The 15,307-nt window shown below is 43.4% G+C and overlaps 1 protein-coding gene across 22 annotated transcripts in view; it reads right to left on the bottom strand.

Annotated features, from left to right (window-relative positions):
• tcf7l2 (transcription factor 7 like 2) overlaps positions 1-15,307 on the bottom strand; it is an 88,676-nt gene that overhangs the window by 13,769 nt on the left and 59,600 nt on the right. For all 22 annotated transcript variants that reach the window (XM_039788145.1, XM_039788157.1, XM_039788161.1 and 19 more), the window contains 2 exons: positions 3,429-3,561; positions 637-739 (listed from right to left, as the gene is read on the bottom strand). In XM_039788145.1, the coding sequence (XP_039644079.1) occupies positions 637-739; positions 3,429-3,561 (236 nt within the window). The remainder of the gene's footprint in view (positions 1-636; positions 740-3,428; positions 3,562-15,307) is intronic.

Genomic DNA, 15,307 nt, shown 5'->3' with positions numbered 1-15,307 from the left:
AAAGACAAACAATAATGAATGTAAATTTATACCAAAATAAAGTGCAGCAAATCAAAGGGCGCCATGGCTGCGCTCGGGGCCTCTCTCGGTATTTAGATCGCGGTGAGAAAACATTAAATTAACAGAGCTTAATTTGTAGCCTTTTGTCATATTAAACAGTGTTGACAAGAGTTACCAGGGGAGAGCCCCCGTGTGGAATTGTGGGTAAAATACGGGCAATCACGGTTCATTACTCTAATTGGACCATACAGGGACATGTAAAATAGTATTTGCCACAAAGTAGCAAGCTGAGGTTGGTGAGGGCCTGAAGAGGCTGCAATGGGTTGTTGTGGTCCAGGAGTGAGGGTGTTAGAAGGTTAAGGGATCCAGTTTGAGTTTAGAGGCCTTAAACACAGAGAGAGCACCTACTCTGGGGACCGAGAGGAGACAGAGACAGCTTCCATACTTAACTTTGTGTACATAAAGAACAACATCCTGCTGTGCACACACGTAACCCTATACGCTACTATTGCTTGCTGTGATTTGGCTTGAAATACAGTTTATTAATCATGACAATATGTGGGTGTTGCAAACCTTTTCACACAACTCATAAGAGAATACAGTAGAAAGAGTGATTAAAAAAAAGATTTTGCTTACTGTGGTACTAGCCATCCTAACGGATGAGGGATCTGGCCGACAGCGCCAGGTGACAGCGGGTAATAGGGAGATATATCTGGAGGATGTGGAGGCCTTGGGATTCCTGTGGAAGAAAGAGGATGATAGGAGCAGGGAGGAGGTGGACAGACAAGATGATGACAGAGAGAGAACCAAATCTTTGTCAGTGCTGAATTCATTCTTTGTTGAGAGTTTCACATCTGAACGGGGCAGACATCACAGGAGTGCAGATGGGAGGATGAGGAGGAGGAAGAGGGCTTGTTGCTTGCGTGTACACAGTGCTAAATCACACTTCCTGATCAAAGGCCTTTGAGGCTGCGGCGGCACAATGTGTTGGAAGAGGCAGAGGGGGGAGAGGTGAGGAGAGAACACCAACACGATTCTTGTCACATTTGTCTACTGATTCAGAAGATCAATTATATAAAATGACTGAGGTTTAGAAGTTAACAAAACACAACAATATAATTAAAGCCTTCTCTGCGATCAGAGAGCTGCTCATACAGGGCTCCAGGTTGAGTCAGGCTGATTTACACTGACATAATGGCTGGATGGATATGGATTCTACCTGATATTATTCATGAATAAACCCATATAATAAATACGCAGCAGTTACAGATTATGTGCTAAAAGTCAGCATCAATTAAACTACAAGTTCCTTTTAAGATGAAGTCAATACTTTTGACTCAGACAAATGGTTGACTATTTCAACAGATGTATGTTTCGACACAGTTAATGACAATGTGACAATTCGTCCAACCGATCCTCAGATTTAACATAAAACCAGTACAGAATTTAGTTTGTTGTCCCCCACAGACAAACAGTGACAAAGATGTCCAATTTGAGGACAGCTCTCGTTGAGGGAATCATCGAGCAATCGCAGCATCCACGGTGTTGCCTTTGCTTTCTGTGGCAGCTGACAGGTGAAGAAACTGCATCGACAAGCTGCCCTGAATGAACGCCTTGAAAAGGTCTCGTACACAGCTGGTTGTAAAAATAACTTTCTCTCTCATGGCAAACTTAAAACAAGGAACAATAGACATGTGTAAAAGCACAGCAGGGAGGTTTGTGCGCTCGGTAGACCAGGAACTTGGGGACTTCCATTTTGGCTGTGTGTTTCTTCCACACAGCTGGCTCGCCTGCGCAGATGCTGTTGCAGATATTTCGAACAGTGCCAACATGGCCGAAGGAGGGCTAGGTCGATCTTCATAGATCAGAACTTGGCCGGTGTTCGTGGTTACACCCAAACTCTGCAGCTGATCCACGTTATCCAGGAACTGACTCTTAAGGGGGATTCTGTTACTGATGGACAATGTGCAGTGCAGCAGTTTGTCTCTAAATGGAGAACTTTTTCCTTGGAATACCGCTTGGAGTAAAGGCAAATTCTATTAAAAAATGAAAAGCCTTGCGAACATTATCCCATCACAACCCAGCACTGAAGACCTAATACAGCTCATTAATTAATTAAACACTGAGCCCAATTAAGCAGCCCTATTAAGCACTACATTAAACAGCAGCTGGCACATTATTTCCCCTTTGTAAGAACCATCATAATAAGGGAACATTATTACCTTAAACATTGACTGCATCCACTAGAGACCACTGAAAAGCATGAAATTATTCCTTGCACTGAAAATGCATTAACCTGAAAGGATAGGCTGAATGAAGTGCTGGGTCAAGATGCCCACGGAAATGAGTAAAATTGCTTAAAAATGCATGCTGAATGGTTGTGGGAGAGATGTGTGGGCAGAATCTGACTGCTTAACATGGACACTCTAAAAATCTGCAGGATCAACAGGCTGTAAACACATACCAACAGAGTCGATCATCAACAATCTGTATAAATCCAAGTGCTAAGTTTGCGTCTTCCATTTTAAGGATTTTTGTGTATTTAGGTAAAAATATGATTCCGAGAAGACAGTCTTGAGGACTCCGGTCTCTGGTAAGTGAGGACCTCCCAACTACAGTGGCCGTCTTATTTTGAGTCTTGGCAAACGGAGTTGTGGTCATGAGAAGTCGAGGTTGTTTGCTGAATTCCATGTTTTACGAGGAGGTTTATGAGCCACTGTTCAGGTTCTTGTTCTTGAATATAAGGCCACTTTCCATTTAAGCCAAACCACGTTAATGAGTGTGATAGCTAATTCAATCAGTAAGATGAGAGCAGCAGTTGTCAACAAGAAGTACTTGAGATGACTATGACTTTGTCCCACTATAACTATCACAGTCTCGTAAACAGTCCTGGTTATGTTTCTGAGGTCAATAAATAAGCAATTAATGGACAAATTTAGCATTTCTATTTTATAATACTGCCTCTCATAATATATGGTGGGTATCAATATTGAAAAAGACAGTTTACTTTATAGAATACATGTATTGTAAATATGACATTTGAATTATCTTTTAATCTTGAATTGTTTTGACAAGAATATCTCTACAGACAGACAGATGCCATACAGACAAACAAAGTCCTGAATATATGATCCATGGTGGCAGGGCATAATAAAACATTTACACACCCATCGGTGCAAACACTTTCTAGGAGCTGAAGTGCCTTATCTAAGGAGAGATGCTTCTGCGGATTTCTCAACTTCTTGAAATGTATCAGGGTGTTCAAAAGTTTCATCCTTGACACTTTTAAAACACACTGTACTCTTTTCTAAAGGTGTTGTTTTTAGCAGGAATCAAGTAGCATGTTACTAACTGAAATTCTACTTTGAATAAAAAAAATCTCCACACGGCAGTCAAACATACTTGCGTGCAGTGTAAAAATACTTCACCTGTTTTGGGATCCACGTCTGACTGTAGGTGAGGTGGGGGGTTCCCCGGTGTGAAGTGCTCATTGCTGTAGGTGATCAGAGGCGTGAGCGGGTGCACATGGTGAGGGTGCTGTACCACTGGAACCTTATTAGACTGAGAGAAAGAAGAGAGAGATAGATGGATAGTGATAAAGAGAAAGAGATAGAGAGAAAGGGGGAAAGAAAAAGAGGCCAGGGTGTTAATATCTGGGTTAGGGGATAGAGATTACAGGCGTCTGCCACAGAATTACAACTTGGTCTGAATGCTCTTGAGCTATCAAATTAATGGTACTCTCAAGGCGCCAAACCGCCAAGCCACAGTGAAAATAGTGTGGTCTGTAATTAAAAACACTTCTGCGGTGTCACCCTGGAATTCAGTAACACAATCTAAGAGGCTTGGGGGGTTTGCCAGTTCACATTTGGGTCTAATGTGTGATGAACCACGGTTGCAGTCAAGTAATCGATCATCTGTAAACCACGAAATCAAGGCAGCGCGTGTAAATCCACAGTCATTAGCAGCTCCAGTCGGCGCTCTGCTCGCTTCTCCTCCTCCTTGCTCTCGAGCCTTCTCCTGGTCTCCCCTCTTCCTCGCTCCCCTTCCCTCATCTATTCCCCTAGGGCACGGTTCACGGAGGGTAGGGGTGTATTGTAATAAAAGGGATTGGAGAGAGGAGGTGGGGCTGAAAAATCCATTTCTGCATTTTTGCCAAATTAGTTTTAGCTATGTAATCTTCTCTTTGTGCTCCTAAGTGGTGCAGGCCCCCTTTTTTCAATTACCCAAAGATTACAGTGGAGCTTTAGGGGTGTGCTGCCGTGGGCCCCTGTGTTAACCGGAGCTCAGCCCCTCTCATCAGGCCAGGCTGAGACAGAAACTAATACACACACAGTCCACAGTCCCCCGACCACAAGATAACCAGATTAGAGCTCTGCTGTAGATTAGGCTGGTGGAAGAGCCTGCTCTCGCCTCTTTACCCACACATCCTTATCCCGCCCTTAGCAGTCAAAGAAGCAGCACTAATCAGGCTTATCATAACATGGATGATATGTTCAGGGGGAGAGGAGTTAGACGCCAAGCTGCTTGTGTGTGTGTGTGTGTGTGTGTGTGTGTGTGTGTGTGTGTGTGTGTGTGTGTGTGTGTGTGTGTGTGTGTGTGTGTGTATGTGTGTGTGTGTGTGTGTGTGTGTGTGTTTTCAATCTGCTCCCTCATAGGCCACACACCCTCATTAGCGACTTTAACCCATGCCAGAAAGAAGAAGAAAAAACACTCCACTGTGGCACATTTCCAAAATACTTTGAAAAACATTAATGGGACTAGATGTTGGCAGGGGGGCATACATACAAATGATGCTCAGTTGTCCGATGCTCATTGACAATACAAATGCAAAGCTGTGGGCCCAGGGCGAGACAAATGTGAGCAGAACTTAATGCTGCAAACTAATCATCTGCCTGGGCTGTTTGAGGCTGAAGTTAATATCGGGCCCGTGCGAGAGCTTAATACATCAACAGTCCATTCAGAGTCCCGTACTAAATTTTCACTGGGTAGTTAAAGCTGTCCATCTGTATGGTGCGTACAAGCCTGGCCATCTAGACCTCTATTCTGTAGTGGCAGTGGTGGGGGAGTGGAGAATGGGAAAGGGGGGGCATTCCCTATTGCCATGGTCCCAATGAAAGATTAATGAACCCCAGCAGAACTCCAGGGAGGCAGAGAGACTCCTGGGACTCATTCACAGCCCTGAGCTGAAAAGGCTATGGAGGAGAAAAGCAGAGAGGGGTTGGGGGTGTGTATTTGTGTTTGTGGGTCTGGGGGGGTGGAAGGGGCGGTAGGCAAAATGGGATTCGTTAAAAAGAAACACAAACCAAGGCACTCCTCGTTGCGTAGCTGATCTGATCTGCGCATCTAAAATAGTGGGATGAAAAAGAATAAACTGGTAGAAAAACAATCAGGATGGGGGTTATGACAGCTGCCAAATGCAGCTGATGAGTCTGCAGCTGAATGCTAGAAGATGGCCTCTGTCTCCCTCTCTCTTGCTCCCTCTTTTTCCTCTTGTCCCCCATCTATCTCTCACCTCCTAACCTCCTCCTTCACGACTCCCTGCTCTTCCCTCGGGTAATGATGTGAAAGAATGTTGTCAATTCTTCATCTCTTGGTGCTGAAAAGCTTTAGTGGCCATTTAAATGAGTTCTTTTGTCCAGGGGCCCCAGCCATTGAGAAGACAGTTCAAATTGCCCATCTACTGAGTCCACATTTAGACAGAGGGTGTTAGTGAGGGTGTGTATGGGACAGAGAGAGACGGAGAGAGCTAGAAGCCAGCCGATTTACATCATAGTCACTTATGGTCCAAGAGTGTGCTCTTTTTTTTTTTAATCCTGCAAAGCCCAGAGCGAGGCAAATAGTTACTGGCTGGATTGACTGCTGCCTCCACAGTTGGCTCAGTCCACTACAGACATTGGCTGAACCTTGAAGATAAGAAAAGAACATGGCTACATGAATTCAAGTTTTGGTATGTTGGTGGCCTTTGCTACTTTCCAATGAATGATCTTTAAATGGTATATTTTTACATTCCTTCAGAGGTCTTTCCTTTCCTCTATCTGCTGACATGGGTGAAAGCTGCCAGTGACAACAGTCAAAATCACACCCACAGTGTTGATCACCCAACGCAGACATGGTCACTCATCTGATGTGGACTTCTTGTAGCCTGATGTGTTCAATCAGCTCACCTGCTTACTCTACATGTCATGTGATGATCACACACGAAGCAGCATCCACTTTGTCTCCCGCTGATGTCAAGACAGCACCCGGTGGTCCCCGCGGAAAGGAGGCCCAGCACCTGCCCTGTGGCCACTGTGGGACAATACAAGCCCAGGAGGCTGGCAGGCTGCTGGGTGCTTCAGCCGCATAGAGCCCAAAGAGCGGCGAGAAACAAACGCAAGCAACGTGGGAGGCTTTTACTCTCCCTGCTCAACAAAAGCCAGGGGAAAAGAAAGAACACTTCCTGCCCCTACACCCCCGCTGACTTGCATCCTTCCCACCACCTCCGTCATTACAATAAACAAATATAGCAGAAGACAAAAAAGCACACCGCTCTGTAGTCATAAAGACCAGGTTTTCAAGCCTCAAAAAAGAGATTTGGCATTCAAAAGACTCTGCAGAAAAATTTAAGAGCACACTCTTGCACAAACATCAATGAGCACATTGACTCTTTTTTCGTCCAGGACACATACAGCGCCTGCTGCTGAGGAAGGCCAGTGCTGTGAAGTGCAGGCAGCACACTTAAGTACAGCAGACACAAACAGAAGCAGAAGTTGCCGCCTCTGGTTATGTTATTGATATTGCCTTGGCTCTATTTATTCTATTTTATTCTTCTATTTCCAACTGCAAGGCTCACAAGCTCAAAGGAAAAAATGCTTATACCACAGAATATATTTTGTTTTTTGTGTCATTGTGATCACCCTGTATTCAATATGGTGCTTCTTTACAATACCTGCTAATCTACTAGCCATTGATGGCTAACAAATGCCACTATTTTTTGGTTTCAAAACTTCAAACAAAGTAAAACTCATCTCACAAGCTGAAGTGCTGGTACGACCAGCATACTATCTCAAGTGTAAATTTTTCGTATAATAGCTGGTGACTAATGCTGTTGCGCCATCACGTGAAAAGAGCCTTTTGGAAGTGGACAAATGAATGAGCTGCTTTAAGTCGGACCTGTGGGGAGGGAGAGGGGGTTACAGGAGAAGGCGGGGGTGTCAGAAAGTGACAGCAGGACAGAGTGAGACAAAGGGAGGGAGACAGAGAGGTGGAGGCCGGACAGGAAAAAGCTGTTGGCCTTGCATTTCCGCCTGGTGGCACCTCGCAGGGCCAATTTGAGCCCTAAATGTAAAGGTGATGACCTTGCTGGCCCAGGGGGTGGGGTGGCCGGGCGGAGGGCTAGAGCCTCTGTCTTTCTGCTTTATGTCATGATATGATGAGTTGTCACAACAGCTTGCGGGGCGCTAATGAGCTGTAGTGAGGCCGGGGCAGGGAAGGGAGGCCAGGAAGAGAGGAGAGAGATGTGGGGATGACAGTGCTGTGATGGATTGGGGTCCTCTCAGGCCTCCAAATTCCAAAGCAAGCAGAAAAAGCTGTCAGAGTGCCCGGAGCCTCTCCCAGAGCGTGTAAGTGTTCCACTTCCAAGGCACATAAAGTGACAACACAGAACACACACACACAGTACCAACACTGGGGGGTTGGTGTAAAGTTTAAGAGTCATTTGTATGTGTGTGTGAGTATGTGCACACTTTTTGCTTCAATTATTTTTTTTAAAACAAAAAGTACAAACTGTGCTGCCACCAATTTAATGATTAATTTGATATAACTCAATGTCCTCCTGTTGAAATCTATTTACACACATGATTGCTGTTTTCCTTGGGGAGGTATAGAGTGCCCCCTCAAGGCTACAGATCTTCATCTCCTAGCAAACCGCATATCATTCACACACACACACACACACACACACACACACACACACACACACACACACACACACACACACACACACACACACACACACACACACACACACACACACACACACACACACACACACACACACAGGTAGCACTCAGTCAAATCAATCGTCAGATTCAAGCAGACAATCTAAAAGGAATACTCTGACAATGACAATGCTCTGACAAATTAAAGGCTTATCAGAGCCACGATCCTCCAGCATAGCCACTCTGATTAAAAACACTGCTACATTTCAGAAATAATATTTCTTGGTTAATCACTGGAGAGAAAAAAACTCTTCACAATATTATGAACCTGGGAATTGTAGAGGGGGAGCAAAAGGATTTAAAAAGCAGATATGGAGGTGTTGATCAGTTTTCTCTTGCAGAGAAGATGCGTCTCTGAGGGTAAGGGGCTCCCGAGACCACAGTATATTTAAAAGTTAATCTATTCACTTTGCTGCAGTGACATGCCGACTGCTTGATCAGAGCGCTGAACAAAAATATTATGTGGGCCAGAGCCTTTGCTCCCCTTCCTCCTGCTCTCTACGCTAGCACTCAAGTCGTTCGTCACCATTTATTTTTGCTTCCCATCTTTGATAGTCGGCGCATCAAATAGAATTGCAGAAAGGACATGTTCTGATATGTCACAGACAAATAAAACTGCGCACAAATAGCTTAAATATGAAGTGGTATTTGGTAGAACTGTTGTATTCTGTAAAGACAAATCGCCTCTTAGACACGTGTGTTAAAGCTTTCCCTTTTCAATGTAAACAGCCTCTTGAGCTCTCATACCTGAGTTAAAGGGGCTTCTCTAAGAGTTGATATTGTATCACAGTGTTAAGAGCCAGACTGAATTCTGCCTTTTGAAATGCAATCAGCCTCTCAGAATTTCAGTTGAAAGCCAGGCAATTAAGAATTTGAATTGGATGGCACCATTAACAAAGGAATATGTTAATCTTTGAGGTTATTGAAATCTTATTTTACATTTCATGGTTAAGACATGAGCTTGATCAAATAATGTTTTGTCAAGTAAATAATATTCCTCACGAGAGAACCGTCATTCTGAAAATGTCCTTTTTAAATAAACTTTTACATTTATAATGTAGGCCTCAATTTAAGAGTAGCAATATCATTTTGGATTTGTTTTAAAGTGTGTGACATTTACAAAAACCTTTGGAGCATCAATCCATGTTTTAAGCTATTAGCATGCATATTTAAGATAATGAAGATCTCCGCCCAAATACCCCCCTCCCTTCCCCTCGCCACCCTACTACCAACCTGCACCTCCACAACAACAACAACAACCAGAACAACCTGTCAGAATAATGCTAAAAGCCTTCAGTGGTAAGAAAAAGCAGAGACAGTGAAGAAGCAGGGGAGCAGTACTGCGTTACTTACCCAGCTGCTCAGATTGAGGTGCCAGCAGCCCACCTGCTGGAGGAGAGAGAGCCCGGGGCCCAGGACTCCTGCCTTGGCTCCAGTCTCCTCCGGCCCGGCTGAAGCTCCATCCCGCGGGTACATGACCCCCTCTGTCCCACCCCCACCCCTGTCTCCTCCTCCTTCCACCTGGCCCCCCCCAGCTCCTCCTTCCCTCTCTACGCCGGGGAGAAGCCCTCTTGCTTCTCTTGGCCGCTTCTCTCCTCCACTTCTCCCTCTTTGTCTGTTTCTGCCTTGGCTTCTTCCTCCAATGTGTGCGAGTGTGTTGCTGGGCATGTGTGGTGTGTGTGCATGTGTGTTTATCGCCCCCCCTCTGTTTGCACTTGGTGCCGTGGCCGGCTGACCATTGTTCCCTCAGGTTTTGACATAGAGTGTGTGTGTGTGTGTGTGTGTGTGTGTGTGTGTGTGTGTGTGTGTGTGTGTGTGTGTGTGTGTGTGTGTGTGTGTGTGTGTGTGTGTGTGTGTGTGTATCTCTTGAGGCGTCTAGAGCAGGTTCAGGTTCTGAGGCCTACTTTCCCATATAAACACAAAGTCACCACAATCCTCCCCACCCACCCAGTTCCATCATTAAAAAAAGAATTCCCAAAATCCCTCACTCTAACCACAGAAGCTCTTGCTCTTAGCGGCCAGCAGTCTCCTCTTCTTCTCAGTGAAAGTTTTGATGCCAGTGACAAGAAGTACAAAAAGTGAGAGTCAGAATGTGGACAGAGAGAAGGAAAAATTACTGTGAGCAGCTTTTCAGCACTGCAGCAGTCTTCCCACTAGCAATACTCCAGAAAAAAATACACTCACAAACAGAAAAAAATCAGTTATTACCCAAATCCCTGCTGTACGTTGGGCCTGTGTATGTGTTTCTTAAGAGTATGTGTGTGTATGTGTGTGGGCTCTGCTGTGCCTCCAGGATGCCCAGAGACGAACTGGCAGCTTGAAAAGCTTTGGCTACAAGGTAAAGCAAGCAAGGCGAGAGATGGAGACAAAGAGGAGAGAGCAGGAGAGGGAGTGAGATAGAAGGGGAAAAAAGGAACAAGACACAACAACATCCACAAAGGGAGGGCAGGCTCAGCAAAGTGTGGCCAACAGTCACTTTATCTGTGTGATGCTGACAGTCCCCTCTTCATACCCACTTTCCGGGGGTGGGTGGGGGGGTAAACCGAGGAGAGGGAGGTAAAGTCTTCACTCTGACACAGACGTGGCACCTTTCGTCGCAACCCTTTTTATTTTTTTTTCCCCGCTCTCACCCTTTTTCTGAATAATACCTTAGAGTGGAGAGAACAATTCTTCTCTTAACTCCCCCCTAAACTCTCTTTCCATTCAAGGTTCATGTGAACAAGGCCTCGAGCCCCTCCTCACTGCCCTCTTCTCCCCGTTCTCTTGTCTCTGCAACTATTTCACCTTCAAATCCACTATTCTTCCCAATAATAAAGTCAAATGATAAGCTTTGAATGGTCAAGACTGTCTTTCAACAAGCGCAAAGAAATCTCAAAGAGATCTGTTGGCCATCAGAGCACACACAGAGACAAGGTTCATTGAAGGGGAATACCATCAAACATGACTTTTGATTTGATATTTTGGAAAAATAAAACATGTGCCTAAAATTTGCAACATTGCTTTAAAAAAAATGTGTGTTGATAAAAACATATTTGAATTGTTTTTCCTGAGATGGCTGAGAGAAAAGATTTGTTCCCACATTAGACATTTAATATTAGATAAATATTATCTAGATGCTTAATAAAGGAACAGAAAAAACAGAAATGTCTTTAAAATGTTAAATCCCCTCAGACAAAGACATTTTATTTTTCAACGTAATTTAAAATGATCACAAGTGAAAATTCTTACACTGTTTCTAATCGTTTATTTTTACATTCTATAATTAACAAGACTTGTCACCCGTTTATTACCTTTTATAACATCTAACAACCTGAATCTGACTAATGACCATGACAAATTAAATATTTATAGAAAAACATGATTTCCATCTAAGCTCAGTAACATTTATTATATTTTTAATATAACCTGAGGAAGGTTATTGAAGAAGAAAACAATTAAGGAAAAATAGCTAAAGTAAAGGAATTTAGAAATGTTGGAAAAAATATCTTTAAAAGCAATGGCCAATAAAACAAAAAGATGAATGTTGTTCAGCTGTATTAAGGCATTTGAAAAGTTGGCAACAGAAACAACTACAAACGTACAGAGACTTTTCTCTTAATACGCGGTTCCTTTCTTTTTCTCCTACACTCGTTCAGCCTTTCTGTCACTGTTAGGACCCTGCTCTTCCCCTGGCCTGCAGCAGGCAGTCCTGAGGCCCTTAAAGCCAAAACAAAGCCCTGGGAATGTCCTTTACACAGCTTGGACAATAGCGCCGGGGCTCCAGCTTGACAAGTAAAAGAACCCCGACAAGGCGGTGGCTAATTGCCTGCCCTCCCTCTATTCAACCGGCCTGCCACACTCCTGCCATCTCCTTTTGTCCCACGTGCACTTTCTTAAGTAAACTGCCAGTTCACCAGCAAGTGATGGACAGCTCCCAATCACCCAGCCACAATAGCAGCAACGCCACAACACAAGAGAGCACAGGGGGAAGAAAAAAATACTCTATTCTACTCCACTGTCTGAGATGTTCGCACGAGATCAAAAAGTGTGCAATACAAGACAAAAAAAAGGAAGAACAAAAACTTTTACAAAACAAGGAAACGGAACGGCCTATGACCTTTACAAATTCATTATTTTCACAGATACATTTGAACAATGCAGGATAAAACCGTAAAGAGAAAATAATTTTTAAAAACACATCCTGGTTCTCATCTTTTAGCAAATACTATAATTATTACAGTATAATTATGTTATTTACAAAAACGTTGATTAAGAATCACAGATACTTAAAGCTTTTAGACATGAACTATAAATAAATATTAACTCTGATTTATTTATGCCAGCAGAAGCACTGGAATAGCAGATAGGCTCAAAATTCCTAAAATCTAAATGTCAATACAACATATAATATTTGAAGTTGCTTGAATATAAATAATGGTATTGATGAATTAGATTTAATGTAATTGTGTTTTACAATAGAATAAACAATAATAATATTTAGTTTGATGTCTTAGAATAATACTCCCCTGTCAGGCTGTCAAGACAAAGCAATCAAACACTGCCTTTCATTATCCAAATTGTCAATCTGTCACTTAGCAACATAAGTGTTATAAATTGCCAAATGGAGCCTAGAAAAATATCCATGAATAAATCCAATCAAAACATAATATTTAAAGCCAAACAAGCACCAGAAAATAAAGCACAGCTGTAATTAAAATGTTGAAAAGTCTTACCATTTAAAAGAGCTGTATTTGGGATGCTGCTCGGTTCCTGGTTAAAACAAGCATGCTGGCACTCGTGGTAGTGCACAGACTCCAAGCAGACTCCCACCGCCATGTCAGCCACTAATCCACTGGGGGGCAGCACCTCATCTACGGCAGCCCCTTGCTAACACCCGATGGGTTAAGCCGATAAGAGAGCGGCCGGAGGACCGGGCGAGAGCCAAGGTATGCTGGAGCAACTTAGAACGGCAGCCCTTCAGGTCCCAGAGCGGAGAGGACCGCGATGGCCAGAGCTGGTTATTCACTCTCAGCCCCCTCATGCATACACACGCACACTCAGGCTGCGCTGCTCTTCTCTGCGTCTGACCGGGACTCCCTCTTTCCCCCTCACCCATCTTCATATCCCCCCTAATAAGCTCTTTTGTGTCCATCTCTCTTTCTTTGATAAGTTGAAAGAACAACAAAAAGAGGGAGAGAAAGAGAGGCTTTTATTCAGCGGCTTGGCAGACATAAAGGTAGTGGAGTGCCGTCTATAGGAGTTGCCCTAACTTGGCTAAACTCAAGCAGCGGGGTGTCTCTCGTCATGTCATTAATCCCCAAAACTAGCCACGCTCCATTCACCGCAAGTCACACTAAATTAAATACAAAATCAAAAACACAAACGCTGGGCAGAAAAAGTGTCAGAAAAAAAGGCGAGAGAAAGCATTCCGATCCAGGGCAAAGGGTGTATGGTGTCGCAGCCACGTTGCCCCTCAGTCCTGCCCGCCGGTAGCCCCAATTTTAGATTTAGGAATTTCCCGGAAAAAAAACAGCCACATTTATCACCAAAAGAGAACTGTCATTGTAGTGCAGCTATGGCACCTCCAACTCTCCTGCCTGAACTCTCTCAAGACAACTGAGAGGGGAAAAGGAACCCCAACTCCAAAGTCAAACCTGCCACACAACAAGCCAACAACAGCCGTTAAAACAATACCAAAAATACCAATAAATGGATACAAGCGTCGTAAGGTTTTCAGGAGAGCTGGCAATAGAAAATTCAACCCGGCCAACTGGTGGCTTGAAGAGAGGAAGCCCACTCTTAAAGCCGTGATCCGACCATCCACTATACCACCGCTGTGAGCCTTTTAACCACAGCAGAAAAAAATGACTATTGATCTTCAAATAGCGATAATTGAAAAGATCAAAAAGATTAAACAAAAAAATCGAGAATGTGCTGACTTACCATGTTGTGCTCCTTTTTTGTTGTAAGTTTTTCTTTAAATAAAAAAATATTTGCTCAAAGATGCAGCATTGGAGGTGTCAAATTTGTGTAGCCGTCTCTTGATCGTATTACTTCCACAGTCCTGGTTTCCAATGCGTCTGAACTTTTTCCCTTTCTCTTTTATTTTGTTTGTGGTACCTAGCCTTTTTTTCCCCTGCTTAAGACTTTAAAAGCCTTCAGCTCAGTAAAGCAGCACAAATTATCTTGCCACCTTGCTCAGCTCTGATGCTTTGGCCGCTAACTTTGGAAGGCCCTTTACTACTGCATCAAAATTAGCATTGTCAAAGCAGTTAATGAATATTAATATTGTATTTGTCATTGGAGCTGGCCCATTGCTGAACTCCAAGTCATCCATCAGGGACAAGATTAAGCACACAATTATTTCTGACTGACAGGGACCAAATCTGGAAGATTTTTTTTTTTCCTCCAACAATTTAAAGAAAAAGACACAACATCATCTTAAGGTACCTCCCATGAGACGAGACAAGATTAATACACTTTTAATGAAGCAAGATTTCATGGTGCATGAACAGCGGGAACCTCAAGAAAAAAAAGGAGAGGAATATAGAAATATTTTGAGTCATAATTTTAACCTTTTTTTCTTTTTTTTAAAAGATTGAAATAATAAATTACAAATAATTTTGATGACGGCAGAAAAAGTTTTAATTCAAAGACTTCCTTTTTTTTTCTTTTGATGAAATTCAACGGATTTATTCTCCTTGATTTTTCCTTCACAAGAAGATCTGGATTCCCTTTTTCACCTTTGTTGGAACATTAATAGAAATAAAGATGTACAAGCGCTGCACTGTGAACAACGCTGGCGCTAAATTTAACATGAAACATTCATTAAAATACTGGACCTCCAGCACTCTCGGCAGAGCCCGGCAGAGCCCGGCGGGCACCGACTGCTGTGGACCACACAGGCAGCCTACCATCAGCACCACCCGCTGCAGCATCTCAGCGCCAGCATCCTGGAGCTTTCTCCCCGCTCCGCCACCCGCTTCCCACAGAAACTGCTTCACGCCGGGAACCACGGCTCAGTCAAATACGGCTCTCTGCACAATTTTCCAAACCTTCATCACATATGTCACAATGCACAATTTTAAATAGCTTCTTCATAATGATGTATGTCATTCCAATTTTTTGCATTGGAAATTATTTCTGGAATGCTTTAATAAATATAAAAGCTCTCTTATATCTGAAATATTTCAAGCAAAAGCAGTCCTACCGGTACCTGTCTTGAAAAATTAAGCAGATCACATCCCATCTTCTTCACTCCTCTGTACCCAAAGCATCATTGTATCTTTTGCACGATTTTAAAAAGCAAACCCTTTTTTTCTCTTTTCTCACATATTGTAAATTCTGAG

The sequence above is a fragment of the Perca fluviatilis genome, chromosome 21 (genome assembly GCF_010015445.1).
Source record: "Perca fluviatilis chromosome 21, GENO_Pfluv_1.0, whole genome shotgun sequence".
In the NCBI taxonomy this organism is placed as follows: Eukaryota; Metazoa; Chordata; class Actinopteri; order Perciformes; family Percidae; genus Perca; species Perca fluviatilis.
Note: the sequence above shows the minus strand (reverse complement) of the source record. Positions and strands in the feature narration are given on the sequence as shown.